The sequence below is a fragment of the Eurosta solidaginis genome, chromosome 1 (genome assembly GCF_040869045.1).
Source record: "Eurosta solidaginis isolate ZX-2024a chromosome 1, ASM4086904v1, whole genome shotgun sequence".
Lineage (NCBI taxonomy): Eukaryota > Metazoa > Arthropoda > Insecta > Diptera > Tephritidae > Eurosta > Eurosta solidaginis.
This window is the reverse complement of record NC_090319.1, coordinates 20838891-20856026: the sequence shown is the minus strand read 5'-3', so window position 1 is coordinate 20856026 and position 17136 is coordinate 20838891. Positions and strand designations below refer to the sequence as shown.

The 17136-nt window shown below is 34.6% G+C and overlaps 1 protein-coding gene across 2 annotated transcripts in view; it reads left to right on the top strand.

The window, feature by feature from the left end:
• The first annotated feature begins 13540 nt into the window (after positions 1-13540).
• Positions 13541-17136, top strand: part of LOC137250040 (esterase B1-like) — a 57693-nt gene continuing 54097 nt past the window's right edge. Inside the window, exon 1 of one of the 2 annotated variants that reach the window (XM_067782262.1) lies at positions 13541-13607. Coding sequence is in view for 1 of the 2 variants with exons in the window: in XM_067782252.1 (XP_067638353.1) it covers positions 14213-14259 (47 nt within the window). In the remaining variant the exon portion in view is untranslated. Of the gene's footprint in view, positions 14260-17136 lie in introns of both variants that reach the window. The other variant, XM_067782252.1, reaches the window with a different exon arrangement.

Genomic DNA, 17136 nt, shown 5'->3' with positions numbered 1-17136 from the left:
TCTCGAAACGGCGTCCACCTATGGAACTAAGGATTACTCCCTTTTAAAATACTCATTAACACCTTTCATTTGATACCCATATTGTACAAACAAATTCTAGGTTCACCCCTGGTCCACCTTTATGGCAATATCGCGAAACGGCGTCCTCCTATAGAACTAAGGCCCACTCCCTTTTAAAATACTCATTAACACCTTTCGTTTGATGCCCATATCGTACAAACAAATTATAGAGTCAGCCCTGGTCCACCATTATGGCGATATCCCTAAATGGCGTCCATCCATAAAACTATGGCCTACTCTCTCATAAAATACTCTTTAATACCTTTCATTTGATACACATGTCATACAAACACATTCCAGGGTTACCCTAGGTTCATTTTCCTACATGGTTATTTTTCCTTATGTTGTCACCATAGCTCTCAACTGAGTATGTAATGTTCGGTTACACCCGAACTTAACCTTCCTTACTTGTTTTTTGTTGTTAGTATTCAAAACAAAAAGTTTTTCTTGATGGGACAGAGACCGAGATATTAAGAGCAATTTAGAAAATCCATTTAAAGCTATTGGAATCTTGCGATCGTTCTCATTGAGCTACAAAGAGTTGTTAAACGGAGTTCGGGTTACTGTAAAAATGCAACAAAAGGTGAAAAAATTCCGCTAGATGGCGCGCGATTCGAAATATTAGAAAAATCATACTCATCGGATGTTTTATGCAATAATTTTTTAGAGACTTCCCACTGAGCTACAATCTTAACTGCCCGATGGCAATGCATTACATGAGAGTTAAAATTTCAAAACGAGTAGGTTGCGCCTGGGTCAATAGATTAAGAAATTTCGTATTATGTGATGAATTGAAAATGTTCATCAGACAGCAATAATGCAACTAAAGGGTAAAAAAATCCGCTAGATGGCGCACGGGTTGAAATAATTAGAAATTCAGTACATTTAAATTTGGACATGTTTTCAACGAACTTTCCGAATAGCTAGATTCCTGAAATATAAAACTTGGCTCAGAATTCAATGGCAGTTTAACAAAAAGTTTCACTAGGTGCTGCTCGGATCTAGATATTTCTGAAAGAACGTACTAGTCGAATGGAAATGAAAATTTGGTACCAAATGAGAAACTCATCAAGTTTTGTCGCAAACCTCACACATACGTAGATCAGAGTATCAAAACAACGCAGAAAAAGGAGAAAATGAAAATAAGGTAAACATAACAAGTAAATAAGGCTAAGTTCGGGTGTAACCGAACATTACATACTCAGCTGAGAGCTTTGGAGACAAAATAAGGGAAAATCGCCATGTAGGAAAATGAACCTAGGGTAACCCTGGAATGTGTTTGTATGACATGGGTATCAAATGGAAGGTATTAAAGAGTATTTTGAAAGGGAGTGGGCCATAGTTCTATAGGTGGACGCCTTTTCGAGATATCGCCATAAAGGTGGACCAGGGGTGACTCTAGAATGTGTTTGTACGTTATGGGTATCAAATGAAAGGTGTTCATGAGTAGTTTAAAAGGAAGTGAACCTTAGTTGTATAGATGGACGCCTTTTTGAGATATCACCATAAAGGTGGACCAGGGGTGACTCTAGAATGTTTTTGTACCTTATGGGTATCAAATGAAAGGTGTGCATGAGTATCTGAAAAGGAAGTGGGCCTTAGTTGTATAGGTGTAGGCCTTTTTGAGATATCACCATAAAGGTGGACCAGGGGTGACTCTAGAATGTGTTTGTACGACGTGGGTATTAAATGAAAGGTGGTAATGAGTATTTTAAAAGGGATTGGTCCTAAGTTCTATAGGTGAACGCCTTTTCGAGATATCGCCATAAAGGTGGACCAGGGGTGTCTCTAGAATGTGTTTGTACGACGTGTGTTTCAAATTCAGGGTATTAATGAGGGTTTTAAAAGGGAGTGGCCCCTAGTCATATATGTGAAGGCGTTTTCAAGATATCGACCAATATGTGCACCAGGGTGACCCAGAACATCATCCGTCCGCTAATTTCTTTATATATGCAATACCACGAACAGTATTCCTGCCTTGATTCCAATGGCTTTTGATTTCGCCCTACAGAACTTTTTCATTTTCTTCTACATAATATGGTAGGTGTCACACCAATTTTACAAAGTTTTTTCTAAAGTAATATATACTTTGTGTCAAACAACCAATCCAATCGCCATGTTTCATCCCTCTTTTCGTATTTGGATAGAATTATGGCACTTTTTTTTTAATTTTTAGAAATTTTTTGATATCGAAAAAGTGGGCGTGGTCATAGTCGGATTTCGCCCATTTTTAATACCATGATAAGTACGTGAACTAAGTTTAGTAAAGATATGTCGATTTTTGTTCAAATTATCGTGTTAACAGCCGAGTGGAAGGACAGACGGTCGACTGTGTATAAAAAATGGGCGTGGCTTCAACCGATTTCGCCCATTTTCACGGAAAAGAGTTATCATCATGGAAGCAATGCTCTTACCAAATTTCACATGGATTGGTAGATTTTTGTTCGACTTATGGCATTAAAAGTATTCTAGACAAATTAAATGAAAAAGGGCGGAGCCACGCCCATTTTAAAATTCTCTTTTATTTTTTTTTATTGCACCACTGGAGTTGAATTTTGACATAAATTACTTATATACTATAAAGATATTAAATTTTTTGTTAAAATTTGACTTAAAAAATTCTTTTTTTAAAAATGGGCGTGGTCGTTCTCCGATTTTGCTAATTTTTATTAAGCAGACATATAGTAATAAGAGTAACGTTCCTGCCAAATTTCATCATGATATTTTCAACGACTGCGAAATTACAGCTTGCAAAACTTTTATATTACCTTCTTTTAAAAGTGGGCGGTGCCATGCCCATTGCCCAAAATTTTAAAAATGGTCTTTTCTGCGTCATAATGTCAACCCAACTACCAAGTTTCATCGTTTTATCCGTCTTTGGTAATGAATTATCGCACTTTTTCGGTTTTTCGAAATTTTCGATATCGAAAAAGTGGGCGTGGTTATAATCCGATTTTGTTCATTTTAAATAGCAATCTGAGATAAGTGCCCAGGAACCTACATACCAAATTTCATCAAGAAAGCTCAACATTTATTCAAGTTATCGTGTTAACGGACAGACGGACGGACGGACATGGCTAAATGGATTTCTTTTTTCACCTAGATCCTTTTGATATATAGAAGTCTAGATCTATCTGGATTAGTTTATGCCGTTACGGGGTACCGTTATGGGAACAGAACTAATATACTCTGACAGCTCTACTCAGCTGAGTATAAAAACTTCCCTTATAAAAATATACCAAAAAAAAAAGAAAAATGTATTAAACAAAGACATAATCCTGTTGAACTTTGATATTCAAATTTTAATATAATACAGCTAACAGCCTGAAGGATCTACTTATTTCTGGATTGACTCAATGAACAGCAGATCCGACCGCTCTCAATAATTTGGAACCATTGGAAAAAAATGTGTATAGTATGTTCTGGTATTTTTGCACCTTTGTGCCAACTCAGAAAGAAAATATTTCTCAGGGCCACATGTTGCTCAGTTACCGATTTCTTAGGAAAGGAGCGTCAGGGACGATAAAAAGTTTCCCCTTTGGTGAGCTTCATGTAAAATAAATTTTGTGTTATGTAAGTAGAGATGTTTATATATATAATTTAAACCACATAATATCTCATTTCAAATGACATGCAAATATTTATTATACCTATAATAAACTTTTGTTGAATACTCGAAAATAACGAGAGTATGTAATCGCCACGTTAACCGACTATTAAAAACAAGGTTTTTCAAATATTGCTTATTTAAATTTGTGCACACGATAGAATAAATTCTAAATGAAAAGTACGAATTTTAAAGAGTATATTAATCCACACACATATGTAGTTTTAGATAAAAGCGATATTGGATCTTGCGATGAACGGGGCCCAAACGAAGTACTTATTGTCATCAAATACAAAACAGGCGTATTTGCAAATAACAACCAACACCATGTTAGCCTAGAAATCCAAAGGAGAATCACATTTGTCAACAACAAGCAAAATCTGCTTACATCGTACTCAACGCTACCGGTTCCTACAATACTCGGAACAACACATCACTAGTATGCTTGTTTATAGGGTAAATGCACTAGTACCGGGACACTTAGCTTTGACTTCATCGCTTAAAACGCGTCTGCTAGTAATAATATTGCTGGTAATGATGGCATTATTTCTTTATTATTAGTTTGGCATGTGCATAACTTTTAAATATAGAATTGTTAAATTGAAAGAATTAAATTTTCAAAAAAGTTCTATTTTCATTGGTACGCGGACAGTAAAAATTAGTCCTCAGACTCTTTTTTTATGATGATATTTTTATAGTTTTTCTTTTATATAGATATTATTTTATGATAGTATTTATAAAATATTTATTAATTACTATTATTTTTTTTTTTTATATCGACATCAGACACACTTTATACGAACTATTTTGGACATTGTCATATCTCAGTTTTTTTTAAACGAAAATACTTAGATACTTTCTGGTATTTATAAGTGAAAAAGGCTGCTATACTTACCCTTATTTGATCCCCAAAGCTATCCAGAAATTATTGTTTTGATGCTCAGCGTGGCCAGTAAGACTATCGATCTATTGTGGAGCTACCTCTCCGGAAAGTATGCTGTTTGTGAGACAGCTCTCCCCAATCCTCACTCAATGCTCTCTAGAAGAGATTTCTATGGATGGTTGACCTGTCTAAAAAAAGAAAATTTTCTCCAATCCACAATAACATTCCGCTTAGGAATGTGGATTACCGAGCACTTGTTCATAGTACTAGGAAAATGAAGAGAGAGAACAGTCACCGGCCCATCAATAGAAAAAAAAAATTGCGCTTATATCCCATAAGCACTAAGCCACTGTCTTTGCATCCATTCTGTTAAACATAAGAAAGGTGCAGATAAATTTGTATAAAAAAACAACAATTTCATACACAAGAGAGGTGTAACTCTTGCCCATATATTCTTAGTATCCAGACAGACAAACTCGTACTTAGAAAACTCTGTCTGAATACTGAAAGACTATGACAAAAGCTTTTTTATCCATTTGCAAATGTTGGAAGACATAATTAATTTTCATTTAAAGCACTTTAATGATATATCGCCATTTCTTTCATATTATCCGTGACTATAAATTGAAAAGTTGTACTAAATTTTTTTTTAAATACCCGGTCGTTTATAATTTAGGAGAAATACATATTTTTATAATTAAAGTTACTATATTTCCAGCAGAGATAACAAATATTGTTATGATTAGTTTGAAATTTCATTCTTTAAGTTTTATACTTTTGTTTTTTCTTTTTTTAGCCAAATCGGCTTAATCGGTACTACTTGACCGCAGCCACTAAAACGAATATGAATTCGATTTAACTTAAGCTTTGTCAGTTTATGAAGAGAATATACAGGATTGCCTTGTTATTTGAGATTATTATTATCTTGATTTAAAATAAGCACATTGTCACACTGCCCGGATACTAGCGCGTTTACCCTTACGCAGTCTAAAATTTTCTCGAAGAGGTCAAGTGAATTAGTGCCGCACTCACGTAAGAGTTTTTATTTGCATTTTAAGTATTTATTCAATTTATGAGGAAAATGTATGCAATAAAGATATACACTCAGGGAAAAGACTTCAGATAATTTATATTACTTATTAATTGTAAAAAGAAATAAATTACGAGACAAGAAAGAACGGAAACGCATTAAAGAATGTAAATGGACTTACTACAACATTTTTGATGTGTCAATCTGTTTATTCATAGTTATTTATACATAAAAGGGTAGATGAATATTTATATATAACCTGCGTAACAAGCTTGAAAATCTATAAGAGTGTGTATTAGATTGGGTCGATTTATTAACCGATATCGCGCCATCGATTTTTCTATAGGACTTGACCTCAGGAAATAAAAAGTTCCACTACGCATACCCAAAAAAATAAATTTCTAGCATGCGAAATTTCATTTTTTTGACTTTTTTTCGACTTTGATTTTTGAGGTTTTTTTCATGACCTACTAAAAAAATTTTCATTTGATTTTAAAATTCTCATGTCCGACCCAAAAATGTAAAAATATTTTTTGCTTCAAGAAACTATTATCGAAAACGTTTTTAGCGAACATTTTTGGGTCGGACAGGGTATACATATGAAAATTTTTTAGAAGGTCGTGAAAAAGACCTTTAAAATCAACGTAAAATAAATGAAATTTCGCAGGCTCGAAAATTATTTTTTGGGTATGCGTAGTGGAGTTTTTTTCTGAGCACAAATCCTATCGAAAAATCGATGGCGCAACCCAAAAATGTAAAAATATTGTTTGTTTCAAGAAACTGTTATCGACAACATTTTTAGCGGACAATTTTGGGTCGGACAGGGTATAAATATGAACATTTTTTAGAAGGTCATGAAAAAAACCTTAAAAATCAAAGTAAAAAAAAAAAAGTTAAATAAATGAAATTTCGCAGGCTCGAAAATTATTTTTTTGGGTATGCGTAGTGGAACTTTTTTTCCTGAGCACAAATCCTATCGAAAAATCGATGGCGCGATATCGGTTAACTTTCGTTCATACAAATCGACCCACCCTAGTGTATATATGTCGTGTAGAGCAAGCTCGGATTTCAGGGTCAATCGCATATTATAAAGATACGGAAATAATAGAATTTACAAACATTAGGTTGAACAAATTTATATTTGAACCATACCTGGGATAACTTTTAACAAAAAAAAAAAAAAAAAAAATTGCATGCTTGCATGTAAGACCTTTCGCGTGCAACTGGGCCCGTCATTGTATCATACTCGAATTTTTCATTTAGCGACGATGACGATACGCCTACAGATCCACTAACAATGATACAAATGATCGGCAAAGCACGAATTGTCGATATGTAGAGCGATAAAATATTTGTGTTCATACATTTTATTGTTCGAAAGGAGAATGAAAAATGACACTGAAGATAGCATAACGCCGTCTATAAAACAAATTTGACAAGGGATGATGAGAAATCATTCCAGTATACATCAATTACCTAATCTGTCTTAAAATCAATAAAACAAAATTAATAAAATAAATTAAACATTGGCTGCATCCAATGTATTAAATGCGGAATGTATGCACATTGCACTGGAGGAGATGGCTTGTGCCATGCAAAGACATTTCACATGCAGTTAACTTTCGAAATGTTGAAATTAAACAAAAGTTTGCCGGTTATAAGCGCTTCCTCCACTGTCCAAGGAAGACATGATTCTCGTTCATTGGGTGCTTTCCCAGATTTAAGTAGAAATACCAACCTAGTCTGTTTCTGCTCTTCCGGGATTGCGAAAGAACAGAAGATCGAAACATATGTGATTCCTTATCACCAAGATCTTTTTACATTGTTAGTTTTGCTATTGGAGTCCACGGTTTTGAAGTCGTTGACCTTTGCGACGCATATTTGTTTCATTTGTGTGCTCTTCCATGACCAATCTGACCTTGTCTACTGAAAGACACATAACAAATTTTCGGTAGAAAGTGGCTGCACATCTTTCGGATCCAACATAACTTTATCGGCAAAAGAGAAGCCCATCCAGTTGACTTACACTGAACAACCAGTCTTCCGATTTTCTGAGTAGTTTGTGTATGTGTGCTGAAGCATCTCTCATAAACAGTGTACAAACCTCGGTGTTTATGTTTACTCTCCTTCGAAAAAAGTTGCAACTTGGCAGTACGACACAAATCGAAAAATTCGTATATTTATTCAAATAATGTTGTACACATGAAATGATTTCGAGACGCTCGTCACCCAGGAAAAAAATTACCACTCACCAGCACAGCTTCCTTTTGATACCCATATTGAAGTTTTCATTAACAGCTTCCATTTGATACCCATAATGTAAAAACACATCCTAAGGTTATTCTGATCCTCACTTTGGGTAATATCTCGAGACCCTAGTCACCCAGATGTATGAAAATTACCCTCTGCTAAAGAACTCATCAACAGCTTTCATTTGATATCCATATTGTATAAACACATTCTAGGGGTATCTCGGTCCACGTTTTGGCCTATATCTCGAGACCCTAGTCACCCAGGGGTACGAAAAGTATCCCATATTAAAGTACTCATCAGAAGCTTCCATTTGATGCCCATATTATACAAACACATGGTAGGGTTATCCGGGTCCAGGTTTTGACCTATATGTCAAGACCCTAGGCAGTTTAAACAAATTTTTTTTTGCTAAAAACCTTCCCCTATTTGATCCCTATGAGTAGTTCCTTATCTGGGGTCATATTGGATTAAGCGGTAGCTGGTTAATTTGAGGGTATACAGACATTTTCCGCTGGTTTGAAGCGAATCGTAGTCAGAATGCAGAAATTAATCAGAATTGCAATTTTTTTTAATTTACAAAATTTTTTTTTTAAATTCCATAGCATTTTTACCTTTTTCAGGAACTCCAGAACTTTTGAAAATCTAATGGGAATAGTTTTTTAAATTTTTAGATTTTTCAACTTTTTAAAAAATGCGAATATTTGGCGTAATTTCGCAGAGTTTTTTTCTCCTTTTCAGGAACTCCAGAGCTATCGAAACAGGACGGTTATTTTTTTTAAGCTAAAAATTGTTTGCAATGAGTTAACATATGTTACCCGGTCTATGAAAAGGTGGCTTATGACTCAAAAAAAAATTGCGAGAAACAGCTGTTTTTTTGCGAGAAACAGCTGTAACCAGCTGCTTTTTTTGAGTCATAAGCCACCTTTTCATAGACCGGGTCACATAAAATCTTTAATTGGCCATGATGCTTAGTTTACAATTTCAGCGTTGAGTCGTTCTGTGGTAAGCATGTTGTTTTAGAGCAGCAGTCATCGATGAGTCCGAAATTAAAAGATACGAAACAGACAGTTGGGAAAGCTGCGTACATAAAAACAGCGTTTTGCTAATTTTTAATTTAATAATTTAAGTACCTTCAAATTTTGTATGATTTTATTGCGCGGAAGAGGAATTAAAAAAAGTTAACTTTTCGCTTATCCTAATGCAAATTCCTAGTTACACAGAAAGTATTTTGATAAAAATTTCTCACCCACCACCTGCGCTGTGTGATAATATCCTGTTGGGTGATGGGTTTGTGAACCAATTTTTTATATACAAATATATGTATATATATTTTCATAAATAGTTGTAGGCTGATGAGCCGTTAATAGCTTATAAACAGACGGGGCAGGGCAGGCAGCCGATGGACGGCATACATTTAGCAAACGTTGGTGTCTCATTCTTGTTTATAGAACTTTTTCAGACACTCAGCCACACATAAAAATGCAAACGTTGCAAAAACAAAAAAAGTTACTTTTAATCTATATTAATGTAAAGACAACGCTGCGTCAGCGTTATAAACTAACAGAGCTCCAATCACGCTCACATACTACACACACACACACACCCAAACACGTAGACGCAATCATGATTGTAGTAATAAATGATGTGTACAGTGGGTCGCTGAGCTTTAAATTTTACTTATGACATATTTAAACAGGAATTAAATATTATTTTTTTTACAAATCATAGTTTTATTATTTCTGATTTAGTAATGATATTCTTTGATTATTATAAACTTATGTAGTTAGATACAAGTTTCATTAAACTTCATACAGAACTGGGTTAATTAGCAATAATCGCCTAAGTCCCGTATAAAGAAATGGGATTTAGACGATTATTGCAGGTGACCATAGAACTATTGCGGGTGAAACCAGATAAGGCTTGTTTACAGACTTTAAGTATTAAACATCTTAAAATATGTTCCATTTTTTCTATGAGTTTATACCTATTGAAGCAGATCTATATTACCACAAAAATAGATCTATATTGGTCTTAACATGCTACTAGCAGAAGTTGTTCTGCCCTAATTTTGGTCATTTGCATAACTTTTCAAAAAAGTTTACCTCTTACTCTCCCACCCGCTGTCTCTACCTTTTCCTAATTCTTTTACTCACACCTCCCCCTCTGCCTTTCTCTGCACCTCTTTCACCCTTTACGTCTTTTCCCTCACTTATTTTCTTTCTAGCTCTCTCTCCTTCACCCCTCCCCGTTCCGTCTATCGATATCTCCCACTTTGGTCTTTTGGAGACACATAGTCTAGACCCCCAGTTGTTCCAATTGGAGTCATTATAAGATCGAGAAATTTATCCTTTTTAAAAAAAGTTATCTCATCAACTTCAAATGTCAGTCAAAAAGTGTTTTTTGTGTATTTTGCGTATTATAGTAAATTTTAAAAAATTTTAAAGTTTTCAGCTCAGGAATTTTTGTTAAATCGTTGCAGCTGACGCATCCTACTTCAAAAGTACGAACAGGGTATTGCATGGTATACCCTGCTGTTTTGTTAGAAACAAAGACCAAAATTCGTGATTCCTTTTACTGATACAGTGTTTACAAAAACATTGTACGTGATTGGATAGTAAGGTTTAGGTTGAATTTTGTGTTTTGTAGGGTTTTGTTCGTTGTAACATATTTATACAAAGCTTTGTTCGATTTAAGTAAAAAATAAATAATTACAAAGAGAAAAAAGAATTATTGAAAAGAAATACGATTAAATTCAACAAATAAATAAAATCATATTAAATTAAAAAAATTAAATTAAATAAACCAAAACAAAACAAAGTAAAATAATGAAAATAAACTAAAATTAAATAATAAAAAAAAAGATAAAATAAAACAAAGTAAAGAAAATAAAATAAAATAAGCGAAACTAAATAAAACAAAATAAATGAAAATAAAATAAAATAAAATAAAGTAAAATAAAATAAAATAGAATAAAATACAATAAAATAAAATAATAAAAAATAAAATAAAGTTAAACGAAATAAAATAAAATAATATAAAATAAAATTAATGTAATTCAATCGGTTTTTAAAAGATTTCTTATCGGCGTGTTAGCAATTTATCTCCGGTGTGTTATCAAAATTGTGTCCATTTATTGCTGCAAAGTTATCGATATCTTGTCAAAGTGCTACCAATTCGTTATCGGCATGTTATTGATTTGTTAACGTCGACTTTTTCTGAAACAAATACCTTCAAAGCTTCAATATTATATCGATGATACATATGTACTTCGATAAAAAGACATTAAGAAACAATAAAAAATCGTTAGCAAGCTGATAGGAAATCGAAGTCTCGAAGCTATTAATTTCCTTTTTCTTTATCAGATCAAAAGTTATCAGCGTATTAAAAATTTCAGTTAGTATGTAACTGCGAAAACGTACACTGACGACCACTGAACAAATATTTATTTTGCATATTTATACTCGGCTGAGCAGAGCTCACAGAGTATATTAACTTTGTTCGCACAACGGTAATCCGTAACGGCATAAACTAATCGAGATAGATATAGACATCTATATATCAAAATGATCTGAAAAAAAAAAAAATTCATCTAGCCATGACCGTCCGTCCGAAAACACGATAACTTGAGTAAATTTTGAGGTATCTTGATGAAATTTGGTACGTAGGTTCTTAGGCGCTCACCTCAGATCGCTATTTAAAATAAACGAAATCGGACTACAATCGCGCCCACTTTTTCGATATCGAAAATTTCGAAAAACCGAAAAAGTGCGATAATTCATTACCAAAGACGGATAAAGCGATAGAACTTGGTAGGTACGTTGACATTATCACGCACAATAGAAAACTAGTAAAATTTTGACAATGGGCGTGGCACCGCCCACTTTTAAAAGAAGGTAATTTAAAAGTTTTGCAAGCTGCAATTTGGCAGTCGTTGAAGATATCATGATGAAATTTGGCAGAAACGTTACTCCTATTACTATATGTGTGCACAATAAATATTAGCAAAATCGGAGGACGAACACGCCCACTTAAAATTTTTTTTTTTTTTTAAGTCAAATTTTAACAAAAAATTTTATATCTTTACAGTATATAAGTAAATTATGTCCACATTCAACTCCAGTGATGATATGGTGCAACAAAATACAAGAATAAAGGAAAATTTCAAAATAGGCGTGTTTCCGCCCTTTTTCATTTAATTCGTCTAGAATGCTTTTGATGCCATAAGTCGAACAAAAATTTACCAATGCTTGTGAGATTTAGTAGGGGCATAGATTCTAAGACGATAACTGTTTTCTGTAAAAATGGGCGAAATCGGTTGAAGCCACGCCCAGTTTTTATACACAGTCGACCGTCTGTCCTTCTGCTCGGCCGCTAACACGATAACTTGAGCAAACATCGATATATCTTTACTAAACTTAGTTCACGTACTTATCTGAACTCACTTTATCTTGTTATAAAAATGCCGAAATCCGACTATGACCACGCCCACTTTTCCGATATCGAAAATTACGAAAAATGAAAAAAATGCCATAACTCTATACCAAATATGAAAAAAGAGATGAAACATGGTAATTGGATTGGTTTATTGACCCAAAATATAACTTTGGAAAAAACTTTGTAAAATGGGTGTGACACCTACCATATTAAGTAGAAGGAAATGAAAAAGTTCTGCAGGACGAAATCAAAAGCCCTTGGAATCTTGACAGGACTACTGTTCGTGGTATTACATATATAAATAAATTAGCGGTACCCGACAGATGATGTTCTGGGTCACCCTGGTCCACACTTTGGCCGATATCGCGAAAATGCCTTTACATATACAACTAAGGGCAACTCCCCTTTAAAACCCTCATTAATACCTTTAATTTCGTACCCTTATCGTACAAACACATTCTAGAGTCACCCTTGGTCCACCCTTATGGCGATATCTCGAAAAGGCGTCCATCTATAGAACTAAGGCCCACTACGTTTTAAATAATCATTAACACCTTCCATTTGATACCCAAATCGTACAAAGGCATTCTAGTCACCCCTGGTCCACCTTTATGGCAATATCTCGAAAGGGCGTCCACCTATAGAACTAAGGCCCACTCCCTTTTAAAATATTCATTAACACCTTTCATTTGATTCCCATATCGTACAAACATATTCCAGGGTTACCCTACGTTCATTTTGCTAAATGGTGATTTTCCCTTATTTTGTCTTCAAAGCTCTCAACTGAGTATGTAATGTTCGGTTACACCTGAACTTAGCCTTCCTTACTTGTTTCTCCTTTATTTGTTAAAAATGTTACTCATACGCCATGTAATCTTTCGTAAAATATTCCGCAATGTTGCTAGCACATATAAAAATTATTTACGCATATTAAACTACTATTACCCATAGTGCAGTGGCACTTCAGTCTCATAATGTACTCTGATTTTTTCACAACCGGCTTGTACGTAAACACAAAATCGAGTTTTTGTTTGTGATAGTATTTTTTATTGGATTTTTAATTGGCATTATTTACAGTGTGAATGTGTTGGGTGAGTGGGACAGTCGGAATGTCGTTACTTCGTGTACGCCATATCAATATTTTTGCATAAAAGCGCACATACACACTCATAGGTGGCAATATACATACATACCAACTTATATGCATATTGAGTTTGTAGTTATGCGCTACTGATTGACTTGAACTATACACAGCCAATGTGTTTGCCAATGCAGCCCTATTCGTGCTGTGCAATTCTCAGTTGGCGAACAACCCTTGCGCAAAACGGATAGATAACACGGTAATCGTTACGTTAACGATTTACAAAAAAAAATTATAAAAAAATAAATTAAGTTAAAATTGATATATGTACATATTTGGGGTAAAGATTAAAAAAAAGTCAAATAAATGATCCTACAGGATTTGCGCTGTTAAACAAACCAAAATAGAAATCGCACAAACAAGCAACAAGTGTTGTGAAAACGCGCGCAAAAAAGCCGCAATATAAATATCCGCTTAAATGTTGATATTCATACATACATATCTACATAGGTATAAAAAGAACAAATACATAAACATACTTTTATCCTGCGGTCAACAATAAAGCATACAGACGTCCTTAAAGTACATAAAATTGAGAATCCAGCGCAGTGCAGTGAATTGTGCTTAATTTAAGTGGCTTTGATGTGCTGGAAGTGAATTAAAAGGAGATCATACATACATACATATATATAAGTAACAAAATAAATATTCTCTTGGCATATTAAATCACAGAAATCCTTATTGTTTTGGGCGGTTTCTGTAGAAACATATTATGATTTTTTAAATATATATGTAGGTGCATATATTTGTATATAAACGAAAAGCGTGTCAACAATATATGAAGTAATAATCGACAGCGTAAATATGTCGTTCGATATTTCCTTTACCGACCAAATGCGGCTTGCGTTGGGGTAAGATTTAATAAAACTTTTTTTTACCGTTACTCGAACACTTTCATATAGGTCTTATCATTATAATTCATTTAAGGTTTTGTTGTTAAATCAAAACAAGTAAGGAAGGTTAAGTTCGGGTGTAACCGAACATTACATACTCAGCTGAGAGCTTTGGAGACAAACTAAGGGAAAATCACCATTTAGCAAAATGAACCTAAAGTAAACCTGTAATGTGTTTGTATGGCATGGGTATCAAATGGAAAGTATTAAAGAGAATAGTTCTATAGGTGGACGCCATTTCGGGATATCGCCATAAAGGTGGACCAGGCGTGACTCTGGAATGTTTGTTGTACGATATGGATATCAAATGAAAGTTGTTAATGAGGGTTTAAAAAGGGAGTGGACATTAGTTGTATATGTGAAGGCGTTTTCGAGATATCGACCAAAATGTGGACCAGGGTGACCCAGAACATCATCTGTCGGGTACCGCTAATTTACTTATATATGTAATACAACGAACAGTATTCCTGCCAAGATTCCAAGGGCAGGTAGGTGTCACAACCATTTTACAAAGTTTTTTCTAAAGTTATATTTTGCGTCAATAAACCAATCCTATTACCATGTTTCATCTCATTTTTCACATCATAGAATTGTGGCATTTTTTCATTTTTCGTAATTTTCGATATCGAAAAAGTGGGCGGAGCCAAAGTCGGATTTCGTCCATTTTTTATACCAAGATAAAGTGAGTTCAGATAAGTACGTGAACTAAGTTTAGTAAAGATATATCGATTTTTATCCAAGTTATCGTGTTAACGGCTGAGCGGAAGGACAGACGGTCGACTGTATATAAATACTGGGCGTATCTTCAACCGATTTCGCCCAATTTCACAGAAAACTGTTACCGTCATAGAATCTATGCCCCCACCAAATTTCACGAGGATTTGTTAATTTTTGTTCGACTTATGGCATTAAAAGTATTCTAGACGAATTAAATGAAAAACGGCGTAGCCACGCCCATTTTGAAGTTTTCTTTTATTTTTGTATTTTGTTGCACCATATCATTACTGGCGGCCACCGTGGTGTGATGGTAGCGTGCTCCGCCTATCTCACCGTATGCCCTGGGTTCAACTACCGGGCAAAGCAACATCAAAATTTTAGAAATAAGATTTTTCAATTAGAAGAAAATTTTTCTAAGCGGGGTCGCCCCTCGGCAGTGCGAGCTCCGATTGTATTTCTGCCATGAAAAGCTCTCAGTGAAAACTCGTCTGCCTTGCAGATGCCGTTCGGAGTCGGCATAAAACATGTAGGTCCCGTCCGGCCAATTTGTAGGGAAAAATCAAGAGGAGCACGACGCAAATTGGAAGAGAAGCTCGGCCTTAGATCTCTTCGGAGGTTATCGCGCCTTACATTTATTTTTTTTTATATCATTACTGGAGTTGAATATTGAAATAATTTGCTTATATACTGTAAAGATATTAAATTTTTCGTTAAAATTTGACTTTAAAAAAATTGTTTTTTTTTAAAGTGGGCGTGTTCGTCATCCGATTTGGCTAATTTTTATTTAGCACATATATAGGAGTAACCCACGTTCCAAATTTCATCATGATAACTTCAACGACTGCAAAATAACAGCTTGAAAAACTTTAAAATTACCTTCTTTTAAAAGTGGGCGGGGCCACGCCCATTGTCCAAAGTTTTACTAATTTTCTATTTCGCGTCATAAGTTCAACGCACCTACCAATTTTCATCGCTTTATCCGTCTTTGGTAATGAATTATCACACTTTTACGGTTTTTCGAAATTTTCGATATCGAAAAAGTGGGCGTGGTTGTGGTCCGATTTCTTTAATTTTCAATAGCGATCTGAGGTGAACGCCCAGGAACCTAAGCACCAAGTTTCATCAAGATACCGCCACGCTTATCAGCTTAATTACTCTGAAAAATCGACTACACATCTTTTACATTTCCTTCCTCCATAGGGTGCTCATTGGAGAGATTGATTTTTGAGTCAAATCATGTCACCTGTGTCAAAGAAATCTTGCCACGGGCGCTACTCACATGGGGGCGCCAAATGAGCCGCAAAGCAGAACTTCCTGTATAATTTGTATTGTTATTAAAACAGATTTCTGGAAAAAATTGTCTGTACTAAAAATGCATGCATATATCCGGAACACTTGCGACAGGTTTGGAATTATTGAAAGCATATATCTTTTTTCTCACGTTCAATATTACGACGAGAATTATTAAGAAATTCTTTAACATAAACTGTCAAACATTAATCTGAAACACGATGGAGCGCCAGAATACAAGTAGTTAGCGTTATCGTCGATGGGCTAGGGAATGTAGTAGGACACTAAGAACAATTAGCAGATGACACTAACACCGTAAGTGACACCAGAAGCTACAATTATTTTGCAAAATATACTAAATTTTAGTTTCATAACATTAGCTCGTTTCTGGTATGAAGTCTTAAAGAAGATTGATCATGTGCAGCTCACATTGCAAGATCCGGGGATGAATTTTAGAGAAGCGTATCATGATCTTAAATTATTAGCGACTCAACTATTCGAAAAGTGTTCTCGATCGTCTCCAACAAGAAATACGTACAAGATATACACGACTAAATAACCTCAAAAAAAAAAAAAATGGTTCCCCGGGCGCAAGAAAACCTCACTACGCCACTGAAGGGGACTGTTCCTCAATAACAATAATTACAATCACTGCAAATATTAATATCTTCTGGGTTCACGATTGCAGTGAAATTTTGAGTCATTATACTAGGGACTCATGTTTTAAAATTCCAAAAACAAAAAGATGTCTATATAGATTTTTTTTTTTGTTAAGTTAAGGTGTCTGTACGAGTTCAAAACGAACTTTTTGTCTGTGAATGACATTAG